Raw genomic sequence first — 23,860 nt, 5'->3', positions numbered from 1 at the left:
TTCTGTTTATGCCTCAGATGCCACAGCTTTCTTATGAGCTCACCTGCCACAAAGCTGAACTTATCAACCTCCTTCAGTTGCTCTGCAGTCAGTCCTATGATTAAACCCCTCAAATTAAAGGCACTTTGAAGGCAGAAGCACTTCCTAAGGTCTGGGGCACCTAGCATGTCCTTGTGAATAGGATCATAATGTGTGCTGGTTAATCAAATGGTGCACCTAATTTATGAGCGGTTACATAGGGCCAAGAGCCAGGCCATATCCACTCTAAGGCCTTTGTCACCCTAAGATCATGCTTTGCACACAGACGACATCCAGTTCAAATGAGAGGCATTGATTCAACAAATCGATCATATGGACATTTAAAAATGAACTACGCTAACTTTGCTAACACCTGGCTGCAGAGATGTAGGGAAATCACTTCCTTCCTAGGAGCCTTGGTGTTGTGGTCCAAATGTTTGTGTCTGCCTAGCATTTATGTATTGAAGCCCTAACTCCTAAGGTGACGGATGGTACTTGGAGGTGGGACCTTTGGGGGGTGACTAGGTTTATTTTTTTTTAATTTTTATTTATTTATGATAGTCACAGAGAGAGAGAGAGACAGAGAGGCAGAGACATAGGCAGAGGGAGAAGCAGGCTCCATGCACCAGGAGCCCGATGTGGGATTCGATCCCGGGTCTCCAGGATCACGCCCTGGGCCAAAGGCAGGTGCTAAACTGCTGCGCCACCCAGGGATCCCAAGTTTAGAAGAGGTCGTGAAGGTGGGGCACTCTGGATGGGATTAGTGTCTTTTTAAAAAGATGAAGAGACCAGAGCTCTTTCTATCTGCCATGTGAATACCCAGAGAGAAGGTGGTTTTCCTCAAGCTGGGAAGACGGTTCTCACTGGGAATGGGATCTGCAGGCACCCTGATCTTATATTTCCACCCTCACGTTTGTCTGTGAGAAATGTCTGTTGGTTAAGTCCCCCCAGTCTTGGTATTTTGTTACAGCAGCCAGAGCTAGGTGCTGGCTGCGGGGTGCCTTTGGGTGCCTCAACCACTGAAGGCATGTAGCTGGCCATATCCAAACTCCATGCCAGTTCTGACACTAAATACACCCCTACCAGACCTCCTCTGCATAAAAGCACAGACTCGGCTCTCCACTGTGGTTTAACTCACATGCTGGGACCTTGCTCGGCTCTGTCCGGGTGCCTTCCAGTTCTCGACCAGCTTCAGAGACACACCAGCAGCTCCGAAGGTCGAAGTGTGCCAGAGGAGCGCTGAAGTCTGAGTAGGCCCCTGGGTATCGGCTGAGCTGGCCATTCAGGATCTGCCAAAAGAGGTAGGGCTCCAGGAGGATGTTCCCTCCAGGCTGGGTCCGGTTGCCTTCCATCACCGCCAGCGGAACATCTTCGAAAGATGGGTATCTCGCCAGCCCCGGGAAGATGCCCTGTTGGCCAGCTGCATACAGACTTTGAATAAAGAGGCGAAAGCTTCCAGAAGCAGCTTCTCTATAGCTCATGATCTTCATGAGCAGCTCGGCAGGGGTCAGCTCCTGGCCACTGTTGTTCTGGGCCTCCCATCGCTCATACCACTCAAAGGCCTGCTCAGGGGGGCCATCGCATTGCACGGGCCTCCACTGCCCAGCGGTGCTGCACTGTGGGATGTAGCTACTGGAGAAGGTGGGCAGCATGCTGGAGTCAGAGCCCAGTGCTCGCACTATCCCCAGGAAGGCTTGCTCGGCCTGTAACTGACATGGCGTGGGGCCTGGAAGGAACACGGAACAGGCATATCAGGTGAAAAGGTCCCACAAGCCCAAAAGACCAAGATGAAAACCCCTGATCATCCAAACCATACCTGAAACCTTAACAGCCACAGAAACCCCATCAACCACAATTTTGTAGGTGTTATCTACAACATTCTTTCTATCTAGACAGAGAATGTCCTGGTCACCGAAGTGGCACTATTGTGATCAGCCATTGTCAGCCTACAGAAATCTTTGAGCTTCTAGAGGCCAAGGGAGACTCTCTACTCACTCACAAGTATAGTTAATGGGATCAACCCTTTTCTGGACAATTTTTAAGTTAACTGGCAAATTTTGCCACTGCATAATCTGGGACTTAAGCTACAATGGAATCCACTTTTTCTGCAATGCGCAGTGTTGGGGCCCCAAGAGAGAATTGGGATTTGTAGACTGAATACTCAACAGACTCACATTGCTTGGGTTCTCCAGGCAGGCTTCGAGTTCCAGGAATAGCCTGACCATTGGTGTCCACGCAGTAGCACTCTGAGTTAAAGCACTGGACGGGTAGGAAATGCCCCTCGCTGGTACAAGAAGGGACGAACAGGCTGGCCCCAGCAGGCAGGCTGCCCGAGAGGCTTCTCATGAGAGCCCTTTGCTTCTCACACTCTGTGGGGCATCGGGGTCGTCCACCTCTAACCCTGGAGCCAGCCAGTTCTTTGCCCCGGGAATCCACACACCAGCACTCTCCAGCAAAGCACTGGACATCCTCGTAATCTCCTTCTGCTGAGCACTGTGGCACAAAAAGGTTGCCAGGTGTCTGCTCACAGTCTTGGGAGCTGAGTACCATTTCCATCACATCACCTAGATCCTTTGCTATGTCTTCTGGCACAGAAATAGCATGCTGCAAGAAGAGAAGAAATTCTGGAAGCTCCAGAAGAGACGCCAGGAATGTCAGGGCATTTTGGTTCTCTTGTAAGTTGATCTGGAAGCCAAAGCTGCCCACAACTGGCACATTCATAGCCGTTCCCTCTTTAGAGGCTTCAGGGGGTGCTGTGGCAGGCTGTGAATCTAATCCCACTGAGAGGGGCTGGGCTAGGTCTGTCTCGCTGTTCTGGAAGCCTGGGAGACCAAACTGCTGGAAAAATTGACTGAAGTTAAATGTGCCTCTGGTGCCAATGGCTCCAGACAAGTTGAACCGGCCAACATTCACCAAAAATTTCCCTCCAAAGAGGTTTTGCTGGAGTCGTGTTGGGTCAGTGGTAAACTGGAGGGCAAGACGAGCCAGCTCCCGGGAGGGAAAGATTGCTCCAATGGCTTCTCTGATGAGAGTTTCTGAGGCAGAAAACTGTTTATCCTGCCCTTCTACCATGGGGCGGAGAATCCCAGAGTCCACAAAGAGCTCCTTGATCAAGGGTGGGCAGGATGTGGCAAATCTGGCTACTCTCTGAGACACCTGTCTTCCATCGGGAGCCAGAAACAAGCTGTGTTGGCTGAAGTAGCCCGAGGGCCCAAAGAATAGTCTAGACAGGGCCTGCCTCCTCTCTGACGCACAGAGCTGGGTTTCAGCTGCACAAGACAGAACAAATGAGAGAAAAGGTTTTAACAGCAACAAGTAATCCTGAGACAACCCCAGAGACCTTTCTGGTAGTAAGAAGTCCAGGATGTCAATGAAGAACATTGACATTTTGTGCCTCTGTCTTCTCTCCTTTTATTTACTTTTTACTTTCTCCCTCCCCGAGCAGCATTGGTGGTGGCCATTAGGTGGGAGTGAGTATTCCAGTTGATGTGACTTCCTCTCTTATCTCTCATCAGCCGGTGACCCTCTTCTAAGGCAAGCCTCCCAGGCACTGGTCCACCTTCTGAAAACCTGACCACATACATGCACCAAATGTATGAGGCTGAGCCTCCCTGACTCCTCGGCCCAATATTCCTATCCACCCAGAACTTTAGAACATAACATCATATGGAAGTAAGGTCTTTGCAGATGTAATTAGTTGAAATGAGGTCACATCGGATGAGTGAGTCCTAAATCCCATGATGGGTGTCCTCCTAAGTCCATGAAAAGACACAGACACGCGGGGGAAAGGCCATGTGAAGATGAGGGCAGAATGCAGGTACAAGCTAAAGAAGGCCAAGGGGTGCTGGCAGCCCCACCCCACCCCACAGCTGGACAGGCCAAGGATGAATTCTTCCTGAGGGCCTTCAGAGGGAGCTCAGCCCTACTAACACCCCAATTATAGATTCCTGGCCTCCAGGCTGGGAAGGAATAAATTCCTGTTGTTTTAAGCCATCCAGTTTGCGGTAATCTGTTACGGCAGCCCTAGGAAACTAATACACCAACAAATTCCTATTTGTTTTTAATGAAATGGTCTTTTTTTTTTCAGCATTCTCTTGTTGGAATTTTTAATGGACTTTAATGCTTCATTATATGCTCTTCGTATGGCTGCCTAATTCCTCCTTTCAGGTAGGCTTGTCTACTACTTTATAGTCTCTTGGAGGATAAGAACCATACCTTAAATTAGTAGTATTTCCTATAATCAGAAATATTTTCCTATGTTGTAATATGTAATATGAGATTATATTATAGGAAATACCCTATTATAGGAAATACTCTGTATTATAAGAAATCGTGTATTTCCTATCATACAAAATAATAATGCGCATGCAGCAAGCACACTTAGTACATTTTTCTAGGCTTGTTGCCCTTTCCTTGAAGTTATTAATTAAATAGTAGTCAGCCAGTCAACTCCATGCACGGTCAGGTCATTCTATCTGAATATTGACAGCAATTACATTAAGAAAAAAAAAGACTTTAAGTTCAAATTCCAAGCATCTCCATCACACAGGTGACAGTAAGCAGGCTCTGTTTCTCCATAAAACCATAAATCTTAGCAGTCCTTTTCAGCCACCCCCCCCACTCACCCCCAACTTTTTAAAATAATTCTTTCCCTTCAATTCACATGGATGCCAAAAAGGAAGTCGGCCAATGTCCCTCTGTAACTAGGCAACAGAGGAAGAATTGGAACATGAGAAAACAGACTGAACACATCAGAACCCCTAACACATCCCTCAACCAGGTCATGGCTACCTTTGATGGAAGGTATTGCAGGACGGTATGGAAGAAATAAAGTTCACCGCTTTGCTTATTCTGTTTCCAAATTAAAGGCATATCCCTTCCATTCGTTTGTTATGTAGTGTTACCAAGGCAAAAAAAAATTCAGACATTACTTCCATGTGGCATTCGTTTGCATTGAAATAGGGCCCATACGCCAGAGAGGAGAAAGTAAAAATATACGAACCATGCATTTGGTAGCATCCTGGTTTTAATTTGGAAAACCATAGTTCTACATTTCCACCTGGGAACAGGAAGGCGTACTATTCTCTAGGTTTTAAGAGAACAGCAATGGAATCGTAAATACTTTTAAGGCAGAGCTTCAAAACATTCTTCTTCTACATTCTCACACTTGGCAGATAGAACACTACCAAATACTGCACAGAAGACTCAAAATGTTAAGTTGGAGAAAATGGTGACTTCATAGGAATCGTTGAATGAACATGAACACTGATCTATTTTGAGGCTAGAAAAAGGCCTGCCTGCCTCCTTCACTGTTTGCGATCACGTGGAATCTATCCAGTTCCCCCAAGTGGGAAACCTACAAGGACTCCTGGATTCCTCCCTCCCCCTCTCCCCTAACTTCCTTTGGGATCTTACTGGTAAGACAGAATAGAGTATTAATGGAGTATCTTGCGACATTTCTCAAGTTCACACCCCTCTCCCCAGACCATTGCTTCTACTCTCCTATTGGTCCCTGTGCTGGGTTGAAGTATCTCCTCAAAATTCACATCCTTCCTGGAACCTGAGAACATGATATTGTTTGGAGATAGGGTCATTGTCGATGTGAGTAGTTAAGACAAGGTCATACTAGGGTAGAGTGGGCTCTTAATTTTATATTATTAGTGTCATTAAGAGAGAAAGAGGGGCACCTGGGTGTCTCAGTGGTTGAGCATCTGCCTTTGGCTCAGGTCATGATCCTGGGGTCCTGGGATCGAGTCCCACATCGGGCTCCCCACAGGGAGCCTGCTTCTCCCTCTGCCTATGTCTCTGCCTTTCTCTGTGTCTCTCATGAATAAATGAATACAATCTTTAAAAAATAAAAATAAAATAAAATAAAAATAAAAATAAAATAAAATAAAATAAAATAAAATAAAATAAAATAAAATAAAATAAAACTCCTCAACGTCTTCACCTCCAGGATGAAGTCTCCGAGCCCTTGTTTTGGTATGAAAGACCTCACTGTCCCATCCCTCCCATTCCCTCTAGGCTTAAAGCATCAAGCCCCACCCTGACCATGTTCCAACAATGTGTTTCTCTCCCCTTCTTGCAGATTCGATGTCCAGTAGCATATCAATGCCTCTCATTTCTCTCTTAATAATCCAATTCTCTTGCTCTACAGAGCAAGTAAACATAATTCTTTTTGTTTTTCCTTCACCTATGAGGCCCCAACATTCTGTGAGCTCGCCTGAGGAAGCAACTGTGCCTGATGTAGAATGTGAAACATATTGGAAATGAATGACGATAAAGTTCATTTCCATCACGTTGGGCTCAGAGGGCCTCTGGGGTATCCTCTGAAGGCAGTGGGATTGATGGGTTCCAGAGCAGTTGGTCTGGAGAAGCAATGAGAGTCACATGACCCGACGGGAACAGAAGAGAAGGCCGCAGAGAGGAAACCCACCACAAGATGGCCGTTCCCCTGGCCGCCGAGTCCCGGGGATCTCCTTCCCTCGGGCGTCCACACACCAGCACGGCCCTCCCCTCTGGCACTGCACCGCCTGGAAGCCCCCGTCCCGGCGGCAGCTCGGAGTGTAGGGGTGACCGAAGCTGCTGGCCGTGAACTGCTCCACTTCACATCTTGTGGGGCCTAGGAGAGAGAGGAGAGGTCGGGCAGGAAAGGAGAGGACAGGGCGTGAACAAGGCTCCTGCGTTGACAGCACACACTCTGTGTGCTCTTACCATGTTCTAAATCCTCCTTCTGCTTCAGAGGACCAGCCCCAGAGGCCACGGGGACTCTAAGGCCTAAGTGGTTTCCTCCAAGAAGCACACCCATCAGTCATTGGCTTAGGACTTACATCGGAAGCGGCCGGAGAGGACTAGCTGGACCGCTAGGAACCGTCTCTGCAATATCCGGTACAGGGTGGTTTCAGCGAAGGTGGAAGCAAGGTCCAGGCCAGCAAAAATGGTGTCATAAATTTCGTCGAGCAACAGCTCCAAACCTGAGCAAAGACAGAAGCGTCTCAAGGGCTCAGTGCATACCAAAAGGAAGCCCTGACCTTGCTGATCAAACAGATATTAGGCCAGAGTCTTCATGGATCTGATCAAGAATTAATGGTCTCAGCGGTGCCTGGGTGGCTCAGTTTGTTGAGCATCCAACTCTTGATTTCAGCTCAAGTCATGATCTCAGGGTCGTGAGAACAAGCCCCACATGGGGCTCCACACTCAGTAAGGAGTCTGCTTAAGATTCTCTCTTTTCTTCTGCCCCCACCCATGAATAAATAAAGTCTTAAAACAAAAAGATGGTAATGGTTTCCAAAGTCAGGGCTGCTATATGGTTGTGCAGGTTGCTCACAGCACCAAGGAGCACAGTTTGCAAGAATGAGAGCAGATTAAAAGGCATCCTGTGTTCCACTCTCTGGGCTCAGAGCCGCACCTGCCCAAAGTGGGGCTCCTCTTTCCAGTGTGCACGAAGGCTCCATATGCACCAGCAGCTGTGTTCATAGCACCCGAGATGAACATTTGCAAACTGCGCCCTCTTCAACACCCATGGCAGCCTAGCAGGAGCACAAACAGACACTGCTTTCTGTTTAGCAAGCTTTCAGGTTTGGGGAATGTCTCTCTCTCTCTCTTTCTCTCTCTCTCTCTCTCTCTCTCTCTCTCTCTCTCTCTCCTTCCATTTACCTGAGATGTGCTTACCTGTGCCGGCCAGCTCCCGCCCTAGACTGTCTGCACAGTGACAATAACCAGACACGTCAGGGAACTTGCTCCGGAAGGCACTGAAAGTCACGAATGCATCTGGAAACCTAAGACAGAACGAGATTTATGGCCACTGTTTCCTAAAGCTCAAGTCTTCACAAGCTCTTCTAAAAGAAAGAAAGAAATGTGGCCTCATCTCATCTGGGGAGAAGGAATATCTACTTTTTTTTTTTTTTTCTTTAATCTCATGCCATTCGCTCCATGTTTCTTGCAGTAAATATGTTTCTTTTCTAAACTGGTTTTACCTGGCCAGGGCTAAGCTGGACAAGTGAAAATGAAGCCGCACTCAGCTGTCGCCTATGGATTAGTCATTTGCCTCCCTCGTGGAATTTCACCAATTTGCACCTAAACGTGTGCCTCATAGGATCGGGCGGAAAAAGGATGATGGACATCACATCACTGGAGTGTAACGTTACTAGACTATAATGCTAGGGACTCAAGGCCAAGTTTGCTTGACAAACATATGGTACATTGTAGATGATCTCATTTTGGGAGATCAAAAAACTCCGGAGCCCTTTACAACTTTTCCAGAGCTCGAAAAGAAGCCAGAATCCACCGTAGGAAATTCTTCAGGACGTTTCCCAGTTCCACAGTTGAGAACACACAAAATCAACATGACACCACCAAAAGTGCTATGCAATCCCTCTCCATAAGTACAGGGCAAGTGTGCCCAAGCCACGTCCAACCTGGCAATTGCTATCAGGAGCCAACTGGCAGGGTTCCCGATCCGGGAAGTAAGATGAAGCTAAGGTGATATAAAAGCATACCGAGGAGTTCTTCCCATGTGCAATGATTCAGCAACCAGAGAGGAATCGTTATGCAACATCAGGGGATTTGTTTTTATGCCCTATAGGGCTAGCACATGAGAACCAACCATAATGTGTTTCTCCCTGTGTAGGGAAACATCCCCAGAGAGTAAGTTAGCAGAAGCAACAGCTCTCGGCGCAGAGATCCACTGCTGTGTCACCTATTCCAGCAAAACACTGAAAACAACCCTAATATCTGGTGGTAGGAAGAGTAAGAAGTAAATTACAGTAAACTTCCTAAATGGTTGCATCTACACCATTAGGTAAAAAGGGGAGAATACAAAATGGCCTGTATAGACACTGCAATTACCACAGTGCACATGAACCACTATTGGAAGGCATTTGATAACACAGCAATTGCTTGCAGCCTGAACTGGGGGTGCAACCATAGTAGATAATTTGCATGAGAATGAATATGCAACACAATGCCTATAAAAGCACTACAGGAGTATGGATTTTTTCCATGTTGTTGGTCTTTTATTGTGTATTCGTGAGTTAAATAAAAAGGAGTGTTATGGTAGGTAAGTTATGCATAGCAGAAACTAAAAACTCACTTTGCCCAGTTGCCACAGATTGGAGCATATATAATAAAAATTCATGAATTGAAAGCTGGGATGATTCAATTCTAAAAGCACTAATACTAGGATAATAATCACTTCCATTTATTGAGCACTGTCCCGTACAAGACAATCTGCCAAATATTTAATATATGTTGACTTATTTCATCCACTTAACACTCCTAAAAGGCAGGTGGTATTTTCTCATACCCATTTTAGAGGTTAAGAAGGTAAGTTATGGGGACGCCTGAGTGGCTCAGCGGTTGAGTGTCTGCCTTTGGCTCAGGATAAGATCCCAGAGTCCAGGGATTGAGTTCCATGTCGGGCTCCCTGCAAGGAGCCTGTTTCTCCCTCTGCCTATTTCTCTGCCTCTCTGTGTGTGTGTGTCTTAAATAAATACATACATACATAAATACATTTTTTTTAAAAGAAGGTAAGGTATGTTGGCCACCATCTTGAAACAGTGGTGGGAGGTAGAGTTTAAACCCAGGTCTTCCCCATCCCGTGATGCCTACATCTGCCAGTGGTGCATTCAATGTATGTTGGCTGCACCTGCTTCCTGTCCCACATTCTGAAAGGCACATAACTCTGTTTTGTTCTGGCAATTTCCTCTAGATACCTTTTCCCAATATCTAATAGATGTCGAAGACAAACCCACTGGAGAACGCACGGACAGGGCACCTGGATGGCCCCAGGTCCTGAAATGCATTTCAGCACAAGGCACTGGAAGTTTCAGTCACTCTAGTCCCATGTCCTTCCAACTCAACCCAAAGGCCCATGACCCTGTCAGGGTCATGCCCCAGGACCAGTGCCAGCAGGAGGACTATTTTTTTTTTTTTTACATTTTTCTTTTAATTTAAATTCAATTTGCCAACATATAGTATAACACCCAGTGCTCATCCCATCAACTGCAGGACTTTTGAGCCATCTTCATCCCTCTACTTTAGGGTCAAAGTCCTCCTCTCTGGGTTTACAGTCTTATGAGCTACCCAGTGTCTAGGCCTCCGTGTGCTTTTTGCATGGACCTCACTCCTGATATCCCTCCTGCTTGCATATTGAAGATCATTGTGGGGGCGCCTGGGTGGCTCAGTCAGTTCAGCATCTGCCTTTGGCTCAGGTCATGATCTCGGGGTCCTGGGATCGAGCCGAGCATTGGGCTCCCTGCTCACCAGGGAGTCTACTTCTCCCTCTGCCCCTCTTCCTGCTCATGCTCTCTCTCTCTCTCTCTCTCTCTCTCTGTCTCTCTCTCTCTCAAATAAATAAATAAATAAAATCTTAAAAAAAAAAAAAAAGACAACTATGGCTTCAGCTGGAAGGGGTCCTCCTGTTCCCTCAGGAAGATGACCTGAAGGCCTTCCTGGACTCTGCTTCCTCTGCTCACCTCTGGGACAGACCCCCTGCACTGTCACCTGTAATCCCTCCCTGCCAATTCTGTGTGCACTGAAAAAAGCTCTGGGTCCAGAGTCAGATGTGTGAGAGCTCTGGCCTCGGCCTAGCCACATGTGGTCATGGCCGTTAATTACTACTCATGAAAATAATAACAGGGGACATGCTCAGGATGATCAGACACTGCACCAGCACCCTCTAATCTCCTTAATCCTTACAACAACCCTTAAAAAGCTGCATTTCACAAATGAGAACCCTAGGACTCAGTGTGGTGAACTGACCAGTCTAAGATCACCCAGCCCGGACCCGGCACCAGGCATCCTGAGTCCACTCAGACCTCCCCTGGTCTCTCAACTGCAGCGGCTGGCAGGGTGGAGCGCTGCTTCTGAAACAGAGCCCAGTCCTCAGGGCACCTCACCCTGGCAGTGACAGGAAGCTCAAACTTTGAGTTTTCCTTGATTCCCTTTGTTCCCGAAGTCTGATTTGATAAATCTGATTTTCGTGGCTGATTTCTGAAATGGTATCCACCACTATGAATTCTGGACTCTTCCTCCAGTATAGCAGTTAGCACCAGGATGGTTTAGCTGCTGCTTCTCTATTGTCATTAGTGCTTTCCTGTCAGCCAGGATGGGAAGTCTTCCGCCATGCTTTCAACCTCCTATTTATTAGATTCCCACCCTTCTCTGCCACCTCAACAAAAGTGTAATAACTACCAAGACTGAACCTAAGGTTTAGACGAAAGGAGAGAAAGGCTCCATCATAATAGTTGGGCCAGCTAGGTTTGGAACCTGGTGTACAGCCAAAGAATGCTCCCAGAGGAAGTGAGTCTGGAGTGGGATCCTGAAGCTAAGAACAAGGATTTGGCAAGAAGAGGACAGAGAACATGTCTAGAAGGATCATTAGCACATCGCCACGTTCAAAGTGAGGGCAGAGGATGAAAGTGTGGACAGGAGAACCTGAGAAGCTGGTCATCACTGGGGGAGATATCCCCTCAAGTCTGAGGGGCAGAGAGTCTCGAGACCCAACCATCTCTACCATGGACACACTGTTCCTGAAAGTTCCATGCCTACTGTCCTTCTAGGCTCAGGTCTTAGGAAACTGACTGTCTTGCTGGCAGCAGGACATGGGCAAGTCATATAGGACCTTATGGCATATGGCATCGTTCCTTTTATGAGGATAGAAGGAACAAAGGTTTTTCCACTTTTGACAGAAAAAAAATTGTTTTCCTCTGAAAAACAGGTTTACTTTTATCTGGTGGAAACCAAATAACTGAGAGTATCTTTTCTTCCTTTGTTTGTAGGGCGCTCAGAGACAAATATGCACCTTTTTCTATTTGTTATAAGAAAATTTTTGGAACAAGTGGTACATACCAACTTTTCCTTGTCTTATTCTTATTTTCTAACCTTATTTTGCCTCCTCTAGGATCTCTTCTATTATCTATTTTATCCCATTTGGGGTGTGTCAGAAGAAAGGAGGAAGAGAAAATCAGCACAAAACCTTAAAAATAAAAAATAACATAGTTTATCTAATGGAAAAGGATGTGTCCCTTCTGTTGAATAAAAGCAAAACCTCAAGAGGATCCTAAGAAAGTTCTTATGAAAGAAAATTGTAGTGCAGGAGCAAAGGATGGCTGTCCTGAGTTTATGCTCAGATGGTGGCCAACCCAGAGTTAGAGAAATCACAACGCAGGCTCAGTGAAATACTAAATGTCAGGCCCTGCCAGGTACCCGGTCCTGGTCTTGTGCAAAATGACATCTATGCCCTGGGCTGGGGTAGCCAACACCATTACTCAGTCAGATTCTCCATGCCACCCACAGACAGTCCCTCCAGAAATCTAACCATCAATTAATAATTAATAAATTAGCTACTTAGGTGCCAGAAGAGCACTTCTTCAAGTAGGAGCTGTGAGCTGGCATGGATGTCTCCTATGAGGGTAACTGGTGGTCAGTCCACAAAGGATTTCTCTGTATGTTCTGTAATGATGTCTCTTTGCCACACATTATGATGCATGTAATCTTTCTCACTGGATTATCTGATCAGCACGGGTGGCCAAGGGTGGAAGGGGAGAAGGGCGGGGGGTGGGAGTGAATGGGTGACGGGCACTGGGGGTTATTCTGTATGTTAGTAAATTGAACACCAATAAAAAATAAATAAAAAAAAAAGAAAGTTTGAGTTTACTTAGTCACTAAGGGCCAATAAACCGATTAACTGAATTTTAGGAGGGACCACTAAGGCCTGGCCAGCTCTTAGAACCTTTACCTGCAATCTGCTTAGCCAGAATGCATTTCCCCAGTTAGCAGTTGGGCGAGGGTAGTAGGAAAGGTGGGGAAGAGTTTGAAGAACTAATACAGCTTACTCCACAGCACAGCACGGTTTTCAAAGTCACCAGCCAAATAGGAGTCATCAGCTGTGGCCCTCAGGAAACAAAAGGACCTGCTTCAAATGGGTAAACGGGATGGCCGCATTCAAGTGCAAGTCATCACCTAGCACATGAAGAACCCACAGTAGATTGGCAAATAAGCTCCCCACAGCCTTCCAGCCTCCCCTCCAGGCCCCATGCAAATAAGTCAACTGCTTCATGCCCCTTCTCCACTGGAATGTCCCAAAGAAAGCCTCTCAGATTCAATATTCCAAATTGAAACTTGTGACTTTCCTTTTCCAAACTCATCCAAACTCATCTTGTACCATGCATCCAGAAACAGACCTGGGCTTGACTCTTCCTCTTCTCACCCTCTACCTTCTGGATTCTACCTCAGACATGTTTCCCCAGCCATCCCATCTCCTCACAGTGCTCTCCATCACATGCTCTTGGTCCACACCAATGTGGTCTCTCACCTGGACCCATGTAGGAGCCTCCAGACCCACAGAGCTGCCCCCCTGCACCCGCTCTGCTCTTCCCCAGCCAGTCCATTCTTTCCTAAATTCAAAATATACCCAATTTCCCCACAAGCTCAAAATTCTTGATGCCATATTGGGGACGTACTAATACTAAAAAATTACTCCTTGCTTATCTGAGCTTCAAATGTAACTGGCCATTCTGTATTTTATCTGCAACCTTGGGTAGGAAATCTAGACTCTCTAGAGTGGCCTCTGGGGCTCCTGCCACCCTGCCCCGTGGAGCAGCTGGGCCTGGCACTGCCCAGGTCAGCTTATCAAGAAATCCCTGAATGCGGCTGGGCTTCCAGTAACCAACCACCCAACCCTTCCCATGACCTTTCTAAGTCGGAATTCCCCCCCAGAGACATGCTTGCTTACATAAAGGAAAGGATCCCATTTCAGGAATAAATTTTTCTGGTTGCATCTATTAAACAATGGAGGCTTAGTCTTGAACTTTTGCGTTTAACTCGACTGCCCCCTCGTGGAAGGAGCTTGAACTGTGCCTCAAGCTGACCCCGCAAAGTTCTTGAACGCACAGGTTGCAGGCCTGCTGTGCACCAAGCTCTGTGCTAGGTGCTGCAGGGAAAGAGTTGAATCAAAGGTGTGTGGGATGGTGAGTGGAGCCAGACAGCTCTAGCACCCACTAACCATGGCTCCCAGGGTGAGCTCCTTAGCGTCTATGTTTCAGATTCCTCATCCATATCCCGGAGAACGTAATTATTTTTGTAACCATTAAAGCAGGCAGAAAGACACCCAATTGCCTGTATGTAGTAAGTACTCAGCTGAACTTGAAATAAGCACACATTAGTTTACATCAGTGACTATCAGTGAATCGGGCTGTTTGGAAATTCTTACGTGCACACAGGTAGGCCATTCTCTAAGCCTCAGAGGGAAAAATGCAAAACAAACAAACAAACAAAAACCAACCCTAATTTATGTTTGCTGCAGCTGGGGGATATGTCAGGAATCCCTACAGATGCATAACAATTGGCATCTGTCTCAGGTAGTTTCATAGATGAGGCCTCATCACATCCTCTCCATGACCTAGTGCACAGGGAGTTGTCTCCATATTTCAGTTGGGGACACTGAGGCATAGGGATAAAGGGAAAGGAACAGGTCACTTTGCCAAGCAGTGGCCGAGCTAGAATCAGGGTCATGGAGGCTAATGCTATGGGGCCAGGCAGGTCACACCGATGGAAGGAGCAGCCACCATGACCTAGGGGGACACGGAGCGCTGGACCATGTATGATCAGTCCAAAAAGAGCAGTTCAAGGCCAGCTTCTTCGTGCTGGGGGGAATTCAGGAATCCAGAATCTGGGCTATTAAGTTAAACATAAGAAATTGCTGATGTTCAACTGTTTTTTACCTACACAAACAGGAATTTCATGGAGTTGACCTGAAATGCTCTCGGTTTTTAAAATAACAAGCAGCTCAAATAAGACTTGTCGACGGGACAGTTCATGTGTCCAGGCTGCTAGGCTGCCACCCCTCCTGGCACAGCCCATGGGAACGCTCTCTCTCCCAGAGAGGGAAAAAAATGGGTTGTTTTGGAAGCCAGCCACAGAGAGGCTCAGGTTCTCCAAGATGACTCCCATCAATATTCACAGACTAACGCACTTACTGATTACACTCAGGATGAGGCAACCACGTCTGAAGTCCATGCTGGCCCTTCGCAATGACAAAGTGGCCGTCTTGAATAACCAGAAGCAATCTGATTATTTGGGCAGAGATCTATCATGCATCTCCCTTCTTAGGCTTGTCACTTAAATCTTTAAAATCATTTATAGGTGAGTAGACACATGCAATTTACAAAACGGCATAAATACGGTGGTCCCCACGCTTGCCATAATGCCATCATTTTTCCTTCTCTGTTAATTCCCTTCTCCTACCCCTGCTTCTCCATAGTAACTCGATCCTGCCGATGGCCATGATCACCACCCCGCGTATGCCGATCACAGACACAAGCGTAATCCTATCACCGTATATGTATGTGAAAGGACGTGTGTCTGTTTTGAAAGAAGTAAATCATACAAGCGCCTTGTGTCTTCTATCATAGCGTCATAATATGCGCTGCAGCACCCTCTCCAAATCAACTGGTAGAGTTCCAATGCATTCTGTTTAACGGCTGCATAAATATTTATGGTGGTGGCGCATTTATCCACCTTGAGTTTCTCAGCCACTCTGTTCTCAGTTTTCTGCTACAGTGAGAAACAATGCAGTAGACATCCCAATACATGCGTCTTCACTCTCCTGTACTTTCATTTCCTTGGGCTCCCTGGCCCAGGGCGGGCAGTGGGGGAAAGAGGGGCGTTCACCTATGTTTAATTCGAATGGCTGTTGCCATCTTGCTTTGTTAAAAATAATGTTTTTGGGACGCCTGGGTGGCTCAGTGGTTGAGCATCTGCCTTTGGCCCAGGGTGTGACCCCGGGGTCCTGGGATTGAGTCCCACATCGGGCTCCCCGCAGGGAGCCTGCTTCTCGCTCTGCCTGTGTCTGTGCCTCTCTCTCTATGTCTCTTGAGAATGAATGAATTAATGAATGAATGAATAAAATAAAATAAAATAAAATAAAATAAAATAAAATAAAATAAAAATACTGTGTCCTTTGGATGCTCAGCCGTGTATGAGAGTGAGGCCTCTCTCAACTCCCACCAGTGGGTACCTAGGGCACCTCAAAGCCCCCAGCCCCAGCCTGAGGCATGAGCCTCAGCAGGGGATAGGAAGACACGGCCTGGGGTTGAGCAGATCCCAGAGGCGGGCTCCCCTTACCTGTTGTAGCTATGAACCAGGTCAAAGATCATCATGTCCGTGGTGTTGACAAACTTGCACTGGACAGGCATGAACTCCCCATCCGGAGAACACTGGGGTGGTGACTTGTCTCCCACCCCATGGAGGAGACGCCGGTTTCTTATCTCACAGCTCCGAGGACCTAAACATTTCAGAGGAAAAATGTTCAATTCTTCGGTCCTAGTAGGTGCCTGGGCTCCTGTGGTCCAGACGCAGACGTTCCCAGGACACGCGGGACCCAGACCCACATGGAGACGAAGCCCCGCATGGGGCCCTGGTCGGGTCCTGCTTCTGCTCCCGACCACCAGCCAGCAGATGCTGATCATCCCCCACGGGGCAATGTTAGGAGGGGTGCAGCCTCCCTAAAATGCTCTCATTCTCTGCACTGGGGGCCAGGCTCTGTGCCTTTCATCAGGGAGACCTGACGAAGTCTTGGTGACGTGCAGGGAGCTGAGCCCATGGGGGATGTCAGGGGGCCGGGGCTCTGGAGACTTACAGTGGGCTGGCCTGCCCAGCTGGCGTGTCCCGTACACCTCCATCCCTTCGGCATCCACACACCAGCACTGCTGCTGCCACAGGTCGCACTGCACGGGTGCGTAACCCCCCGACTCCTGGCACTGGGGGAGGTAGGATGTGGCGGTGCTGTTAAGGTAGCCGCTCAGCAGGATTTGCTGCCTCTGCAGCTGACAGAATGACAGGCCTGAGGGTGCAAAGGGCAGCGTCAGAGCTTCATGTCCCCCCTCACCCCTGCCTGATGCCGGAGATAGGGATGTGTCCTTCCCACCCACAGTGAGGGGAACTCGGGCCCAGCCTGCGGCGCTCCTCAGCGCTGGCGGCAAGTTTGGGACCAGTGTGTCCACCTCCCGGCTCTACCCCGGATTTCTCCTGCAACCTGCACACCCGTCAGGGAAGGGTGCACGCCACGGGACACCGCACAGCCCGCAGCCCGGGCACTGCAGGGGGGAGGCGGCGCGGCACTGCAGGCTGGCTGTGCGCAGCTCGTCCCATCGCTTCCCCACGCCTCTGCCCACACCCTCACCGTGTATCCCTGGGGAGGCCCTGCAGCCTACACTGCTCTGGGCCTCCCTCCTCCTCTGCAGGGCTGAAACTCGACCGCCTTCCTCAGCAATGAGGATTGGTGACCATGACAGTCACTGCCCCTGCTGAATACCTACTGTGTGCCCAGCGTTTCACATGCGCCTTAAAACCTGCAAGACGTGGGGCGCCTGAGGGCTCAGCGGTTGAGCGTCTGCCTTAGGATCAAGTCGTGATCCCAGGGTCCTGGGATTGAGTCCCATGTCTGGCTCCTCACAGGGAGCCTGCTTCTCCCTCTGCCTGTGTCTCTGCCTCTCTGTGTGTATCTCTCATGAATAAATAAATAAAATCTTAAAAAAACAAAAAAACAAAAAAAACCCCTGGGAGCCAGGTCCTACATTCCTATTAATAGGCGAGGGACGACAGCTCAGTGAGGGCCCGGCCCGGTGGGGGGCATTCAGCAGGAGCCTGTTGGGAGCCAGCCTGCTACCGCCACCCTCCCACCCTACCCCCACTAGCCAGGCTGGGGGCAAACAACCGGTGCCCAAAGCTGAGCTTTTCTCCTTAAAGAAGAGCTTTGGTTCCAGGCTCGATATCACCATTTAAAGATGACCAGCTTCCCCAACCTGTGTTCTAGGCTCAGCGCTGACATGCTTTACAGGGGAGGGGGGAGGGGACTGTGTTCCTTTGACTACTCATGATGATAATTATTTTATCTTATTTTTTTTTTCAAATAATTATTTTAACAGGGACGTTTTCACCTAAGCCTCAGATTTTACAAACACCTGAGGTGAGAGAACACTCGGTGTGTCCGGGGCCTCATTCTGCTTCCAGCAGCCCTGGAGGTCCGGCCCTGTGGCTTCCTCAGCGCCAGGCATGTGGCCGGCAAGCCAGGCCAGCTCGGCACCTGTTTGCTGAACAAATGGTGTGCTCGGCCCCCTGGATCTTCACGGCAGTCCCGCAGGAAGTAAGGCCTGGCGTGCGCAATCGTCATCCTCATTGGAAGGGCAGCCTCAGGCAGCCCGGGGCCCAGGGACCCTCCTTCCCTCCCTGCCCCCGTGAGCACTTACAGGCCGCGGGCCGAGCAGGCTGCCTGCTGCCGGGCACCTCCACGCCGTCGGCACCCACACACCAGCAGGTGCGCCCGTCATTCTGGCACTGGACCGTCCTGCGGGCAGGAGGGACACACCACAGGGACTGCGTTATAGGGACCCCAAGCTGCAACCCAGCTGGCTGTCCCTCGTCTTTTCCGTTCTTCCACTTTTTTTTTGAGATTTTTTTATTTATTCATGAGACACACACAGAGAGAGAGAGAGAGAGAGAGAGAGAGAGAGAGAGACTGGGAGAGGCAGAGACACAGGCAGAGGGAGAAGCAGGCTCCACGCAGGGAGCCTGAAGTGGGACTCGATCCTGAGACTCCAGGATCAGGCCCTGAGCCCAAGTCAAGCGCTAAACCACTGAGCCACCCAGGGATCCCCTCTTCCATGTTTTAATTTCTTTAAATTAGGGAGACATGGAGGAGAGGGGTGAGCGACAGAGGCCAAAGCCGGCCTTTACCTGAATTGCTCATCCCCGTGACATCTCAGCCCTTCACCCTCCAGACATCTGGTCTACAAGGCCACCCTGTTGTGTGGCTGCCACATGGCCACCACTGTGGAGGGTGAAAGTGGTGCCAGGGCTGGGCTAAGTGGTCTGGGGCCAGGAAAAACATCAGGTAAAGTCGGGGGTGTTGGAGAGCAGAGCCTCGGGCCGGGGTTACACGGAGAGGCACATCTGTGGGTGGCCTGCAGCAAGCAGTGGCCACAATGAGGCCAACAAGATGATCAAGCATCCTTCTAGGGGCAGAAGGTCACAGGTGCACCAGATGAAGACAAAAGCTCCCTGAGGAGGACCAGGGTGCTTGGAACTGCAGGTGGCATGGGAAGAGCCACATGAACAAGGTGAGCACAGGTGAGCCATCCGCCACGTCCCGTGCCATTCCACACGTCCTCAAGGCCCCAGTAGTGGCCGGCCCATGGCGTCGCTGCCCTCCTGGGAGTGTGTAAGAGGGCTGCTAGGTGCATGGGGAGGACTCAGACCATGAAGGCAGGCAGGGATGCTTCATAAGGGGTTCCCAGAACACAGCCACAGATGGGGCTCCCCTGGTCCAATGTGACTGGCACAGCGCGGGGAAGTTAACATCCACGCCCACACAAAGGACTCCCGTGCATTCTGCTGGGGAGTCGAGATTATCACTGCACTCTTGGGGGCCAGTCTGGGATGCAAGTTCACATTAGGGCAGCCAGAAGCCCCCTCCAGAGAGGAGCTCACAGCGGGGACAGAGGCGCATGGCCCAGAACACTGGCCCTGGCTGGGCTCGGAGGTGCAGCGGCAGCCTGAAGTCCGGGCAGCTTGTGCCTCCCCCCACCCCGGACCTCTCAAGGCCGCAGGTGAAGGGGAGGGCGGCACTGAAGCCTCAATCCCCCACCCCTTTTATTAAAGCAGTTACAGGCAGCCCAGGTGGCTCAGCCGTTTAGCACTGCCTTCAGCCCAGGACATGATCCTGGAGACCCAGGATCGAGTCCCACGTCGGGCTCCCTGCATGGAGCCTGCTTCTCCCTCTGCCTGTGTCTCTGCCTCTCTCTCTCTCTCTCTCTGTGTGTCTCTCATGAACAAATAAATAAAATCTTAAAAAAAAAAAAAGCAATCACACTGAAAGTTTGGGCAGGAAATGAAGGGAAGTACCTGGTCCTAGCTGGGATGATGAGGGACTGGGGCGCTTGGGTCAGATTATCCTGTGTCAATCAACCCCAGAGGTGGGCACCCCTCCCCCCAAGTGACAGTGGCCACATGTCATGCATGTGGGGTGAGTGGGGGCACAGCACAGGAGCGGGTGGGAATGAGATAAGCTTTAAGGTCTCTTAGGGCTCCAGGAGTCCACAGGGCTGAGGGAGCCTTACTGGTAGCTGCCGTCTTCCGCGCACTGAGGAACATACTCTGCTCCTTTCAGAAAGGCCCTCTCCCTCTGCAGCTCGCAAGGACGCAGAGGCTGGGCGTCCACCTGGTATTCTGGGGAAAGGGAAGCAGCTCATCAGGGAAGAGTATGGATGGGATTCCAGTAGCAAAGCACAGATCCTCTCCTGGGCTGTATTTCTGGCATCACCATCAACAATTAGGCTCTAATTTCCAGTTTGGTGGTTATTGATGCGTTTCTAAGTAGGACATTGGCCTGTTTAACCCTCAGCCTCTCCTGGGAAGTGATGTCCGCCCTTCACCCTTGTGTCCCTGAGATGGTGAAAATAACCCGCTCAAGGTCACACAGCTGGCACGAGTGGGATCCGAAGTCAACCTTCAGACCCCGCCTTCTCCCAAGACTCGGGGGGTTAGGTCCGAACACCAGGAAGAAGGTGATCTTGGATCTATCAAGCCATCCCCATGGGCAGGGCACCTCCCTGGCACAGGTCAGGGATGCAAACTCATTAATAACTCCCCCGTGTTGTTCTTTTCGCTGAGAGCGCATGTGACATGCAGGAGCTTATCCAAAATCACAACCACGTCAGAAGAGGAGTGTCACTGGCTTACTTTTCCAGCAAGAAAACCGAAGCTTAGGCTTATCCAAAGTCACCCAGCAAGTGGCTGAGCCTCTGCTGGAATTTATGTCTATTTCACTGAACAGGTGGATTTTTTTTTTCCGCTACCTGCAGACTACTTCTCAAATGCCTCACATAGATCACCTCGGCCTGAGACAGCTAAGGGAATTAAAAAAAAGAAAAAGAAAAACAAAAACAAAAGAAAAATAAAATAAAATAAAATAAAATAAATAAATAAATAAATAAATAAATAAATAAATAAATAAATAAAATAAAAAAAGTTGATGCCAACATTCACAAAAAGGATGGGGTGGGGTGAGCTAAAATTGACTTAGGAAGATCTGATTTCCCATCTACTCTCCATGAATCACAGGTTCCGTGACCTCAAGGCAAATCACAGGTTCCGTGACCTCAAGGCCTCTCTGAACCTCTGTCTCTTCATCTGAAATCCGTCCTCGGGACATTGTGGGGATTCAGTGAGACCACAAATGTCCTGAGGCATGGGGGCAAGACCATCGGAGTTGTGGCCTGGAAGCCCCCTCCAGACCCTCTGCTCCACGGTCTTGGCTCATAACTCACCGAAGATGTTGGCTGACACCACGCAGGCTGAGCCCAGCAGACTGAAGACCCACAAGGCCAGGGCCATTTTGCAGGCCCTTCTGGGGATGAAGGGGTGGAAGCCACTGCCCACCCCAGGCTCTGGCCAGGGAGCCTTTATAGAGCTGCTCGGGCACCTGCTCCCCTGCCCACGGGCACTCAGCGAAGCGGCGCCTACCCTGTTTTCTCTGCAGGTCACAAGGGGCTCCTCCACCTGCATCTGCTCCCTTCTGAGGACACTCGTGTGGCCAGTGGGGGACGAGATCTTGTTGAGGCCCTGTGGAGCAGAACGGGGGGCAGGTGGCTTTGAAATCCGTCTTTACAAGTGAAGGCCAAAGCTCCGTGGGCAACGGGCTCAACCCTTCTGGGAGAAAAGCTTCCCTTCCCTTCCCTTCCCTTCCCTTCCCTTCCCTTCCCTCCCCTCCCCTCCCCTCCCCTCCCCTCCCCTCCCCTCCCCTCCCCTCCCCTTCCCTTCCTTTCCTTTCCCTTCCTTCCTTCCTCCCTCCCTCCCTCCCTCCCTTCCCCCCTCCCTTCCTTTCCCTTCCCTTTCCTTCTCTTCCTTCCCTTCCCTCCCTTCCTTTCTTTCCTTCCCTTCCCTTCCCTTCCCCTCTCCTCCCCTCTCCTCCCTTCCCTTCCCTCTCTTCCCTTCTTTCCCTTCCTTCCTTCCTTCCTTCCCTCCTCCCCTTTCCTTCCTTCCTTCCTTCCTTCCGTCCTTCCTTCCTTCCTTCCTTCCTTCCTTCCTTCCTTCCTTCCCTCCCTCCCCCACTTTCCTTCCCTTCTCTTCCCTTCCCTTCCATCCTTGCCTTCCTTTCCCTTCCCTTCCCTTCCCCTCCCCTCTCCTCCCCTCCCTTCCCTCCCCTCCCCTCCCTTCCCCTCCCCTCTCCTCTCCTCTCTTCCCTTCCCTTCCCTCCCCTCCCCTCCCCTTCCCTTCCCCTTCCTTCCTCCCTTCCTTCCTCCCTTCCTTCCTTCCTTCCTTCCTTCCTTCCTTCCTTCCATTTCCCAGAGCACCACAACAGTGGAATCCATTCTGGGCAATGAGAATATGGCAGGGAACAGGCAAAGCCAGGAGTATGGAATATAAGAGTTTTAGTGAGGGAAGCCACACACACACATACACACACACACTCCTATCCATACTTGCTCTCCCCTCACCTCTGTCCCAGGACGTCAGGATCCCCCACCGAAAGGCAGCGGGCACTGTGTTGTCCACAGAGAGACTGTAAAGCAGTGTGTTGTCTCTTGGCAAAGCCAGGCTCCTTCCTTTTCTCCTTTCCCTGCGTGACCATGGCAAAATCACCCCATCCTCTCGAGCCCCTGCCTCCTTCTCTAGAAAACAGAAGTAAAAAGAGAATAATATTGTGTGCCTACTTGTTGCAGTTGCTAGAAGGGAATAAATGGGACACTGAAGAGTACGTGCTCCAGAGAAGCTAACAGTTAAACCCACTGATTTTTCTCATTTTGCAAATGATACGGTGCCAGGCAGTGACGGACCCGCAGGGCACCCTGCAGGTGAGGGGCTGGTGACACTTGGGGGCAGGGGTGGTGGGCCCACAGGGAGGAACTCTCCGAGGATTTGGCACCTATGTGGAAGGAGGGCTGGGGAGAGTCTGGAGGGAGGTCATCCCAGGCCAGGGGAAGGGCAGGACAGGCTGGGAGGAGGAGCCTACTCGGTGCACCCAGGAGGAAGATGGAGGGTCCCAACAGCAGAACAGTGGATACTACTACCCAGTAGAGGTGCCCTGAATGTTACAAGAGTTAACATATATGAAGTGCTTAAAACCTCGGTTCCCTTCATCTTTACTATGTTCAGGATACAAAATACATAAAGTAACACTCAAGAGCCTCAGCTCCAGCTCTAGCAGCAGCCCCAGTCCCAGCCCCAACCCCAACCCCAGCACTAGCCCCAGCCTCAGCCTCAGCCCCAGCACTAGCACTAGTACCAACCTCAGCCCTAGCCTAAGCCCCAGCCCCAACCTCAGCCCCAACCCCAACCCTAGCCCCAACCCCAGCCCCAGCCCCAGCCCCAGCCCCGACCTCAGCCCCAACCCCAACCCTAGCCCCAACCCCAGCCCCAGCTCCAGGCCCATTTCAAATTCAACATGTCCCAAAACAAGCTCCTGGACACTTCTTCCCATGCTGCACCTCACCAGGCCTTGCTACGTCTCTAATGGCAAAGATGAACGCCATCCCAACCTCTCCACTCGCCTTTCAGCAGCCTCCAAATCCTATCATCAAACCATCATTCCCATGCCTTGGGCCTGAGCCCTTCTCACCACCTCCACCTCCTTGTGCCCCCAGCCCTGGACCAGCTACAGGCCTGGCCGCCCACTCCAGTCTTCAGCCGGCTGCTTCTCCAGCAGCAGGGGTGGCGATGGACAGTCGCAGCACAGGTGTTCTGTAGGTCAAGCCCATGGGCAGCTCCTGAAGACCCTGTAGGGGAGTGGGGGGGGGGGGGGCGTAACTAAAAGGAGACTTAGATTTCAGGCAAAGATAAGACG

At 50.0% G+C, this 23,860-nt stretch overlaps 1 protein-coding gene across 2 annotated transcripts in view; it reads right to left on the bottom strand.

Moving 5' to 3' along the window:
- TG (thyroglobulin) overlaps positions 1-21,504 on the bottom strand; it is a 249,030-nt gene extending 227,526 nt beyond the window's left edge. For both annotated transcript variants that reach the window (XM_077847310.1, XM_077847311.1), the window contains exons 1-10: positions 21,345-21,504; positions 20,136-20,244; positions 18,267-18,364; positions 16,658-16,861; positions 16,144-16,303; positions 7,690-7,796; positions 6,849-6,992; positions 6,455-6,640; positions 2,193-3,287; positions 1,157-1,744 (exon numbers count right to left, since the gene is read on the bottom strand). In XM_077847310.1, the coding sequence (XP_077703436.1) occupies positions 1,157-1,744; positions 2,193-3,287; positions 6,455-6,640; positions 6,849-6,992; positions 7,690-7,796; positions 16,144-16,303; positions 16,658-16,861; positions 18,267-18,364; positions 20,136-20,244; positions 21,345-21,411 (2,758 nt within the window). In that variant the 5' untranslated portion in view covers positions 21,412-21,504. The remainder of the gene's footprint in view (positions 1-1,156; positions 1,745-2,192; positions 3,288-6,454; positions 6,641-6,848; positions 6,993-7,689; positions 7,797-16,143; positions 16,304-16,657; positions 16,862-18,266; positions 18,365-20,135; positions 20,245-21,344) is intronic.
- Between the last annotated feature and the right edge of the window lie 2,356 nt (positions 21,505-23,860).

Source organism: Canis aureus, chromosome 14, assembly GCF_053574225.1.
Source record: "Canis aureus isolate CA01 chromosome 14, VMU_Caureus_v.1.0, whole genome shotgun sequence".
NCBI classification, from domain to species: Eukaryota; Metazoa; Chordata; class Mammalia; order Carnivora; family Canidae; genus Canis; species Canis aureus.
Note: the sequence above shows the minus strand (reverse complement) of the source record. Positions and strands in the feature narration are given on the sequence as shown.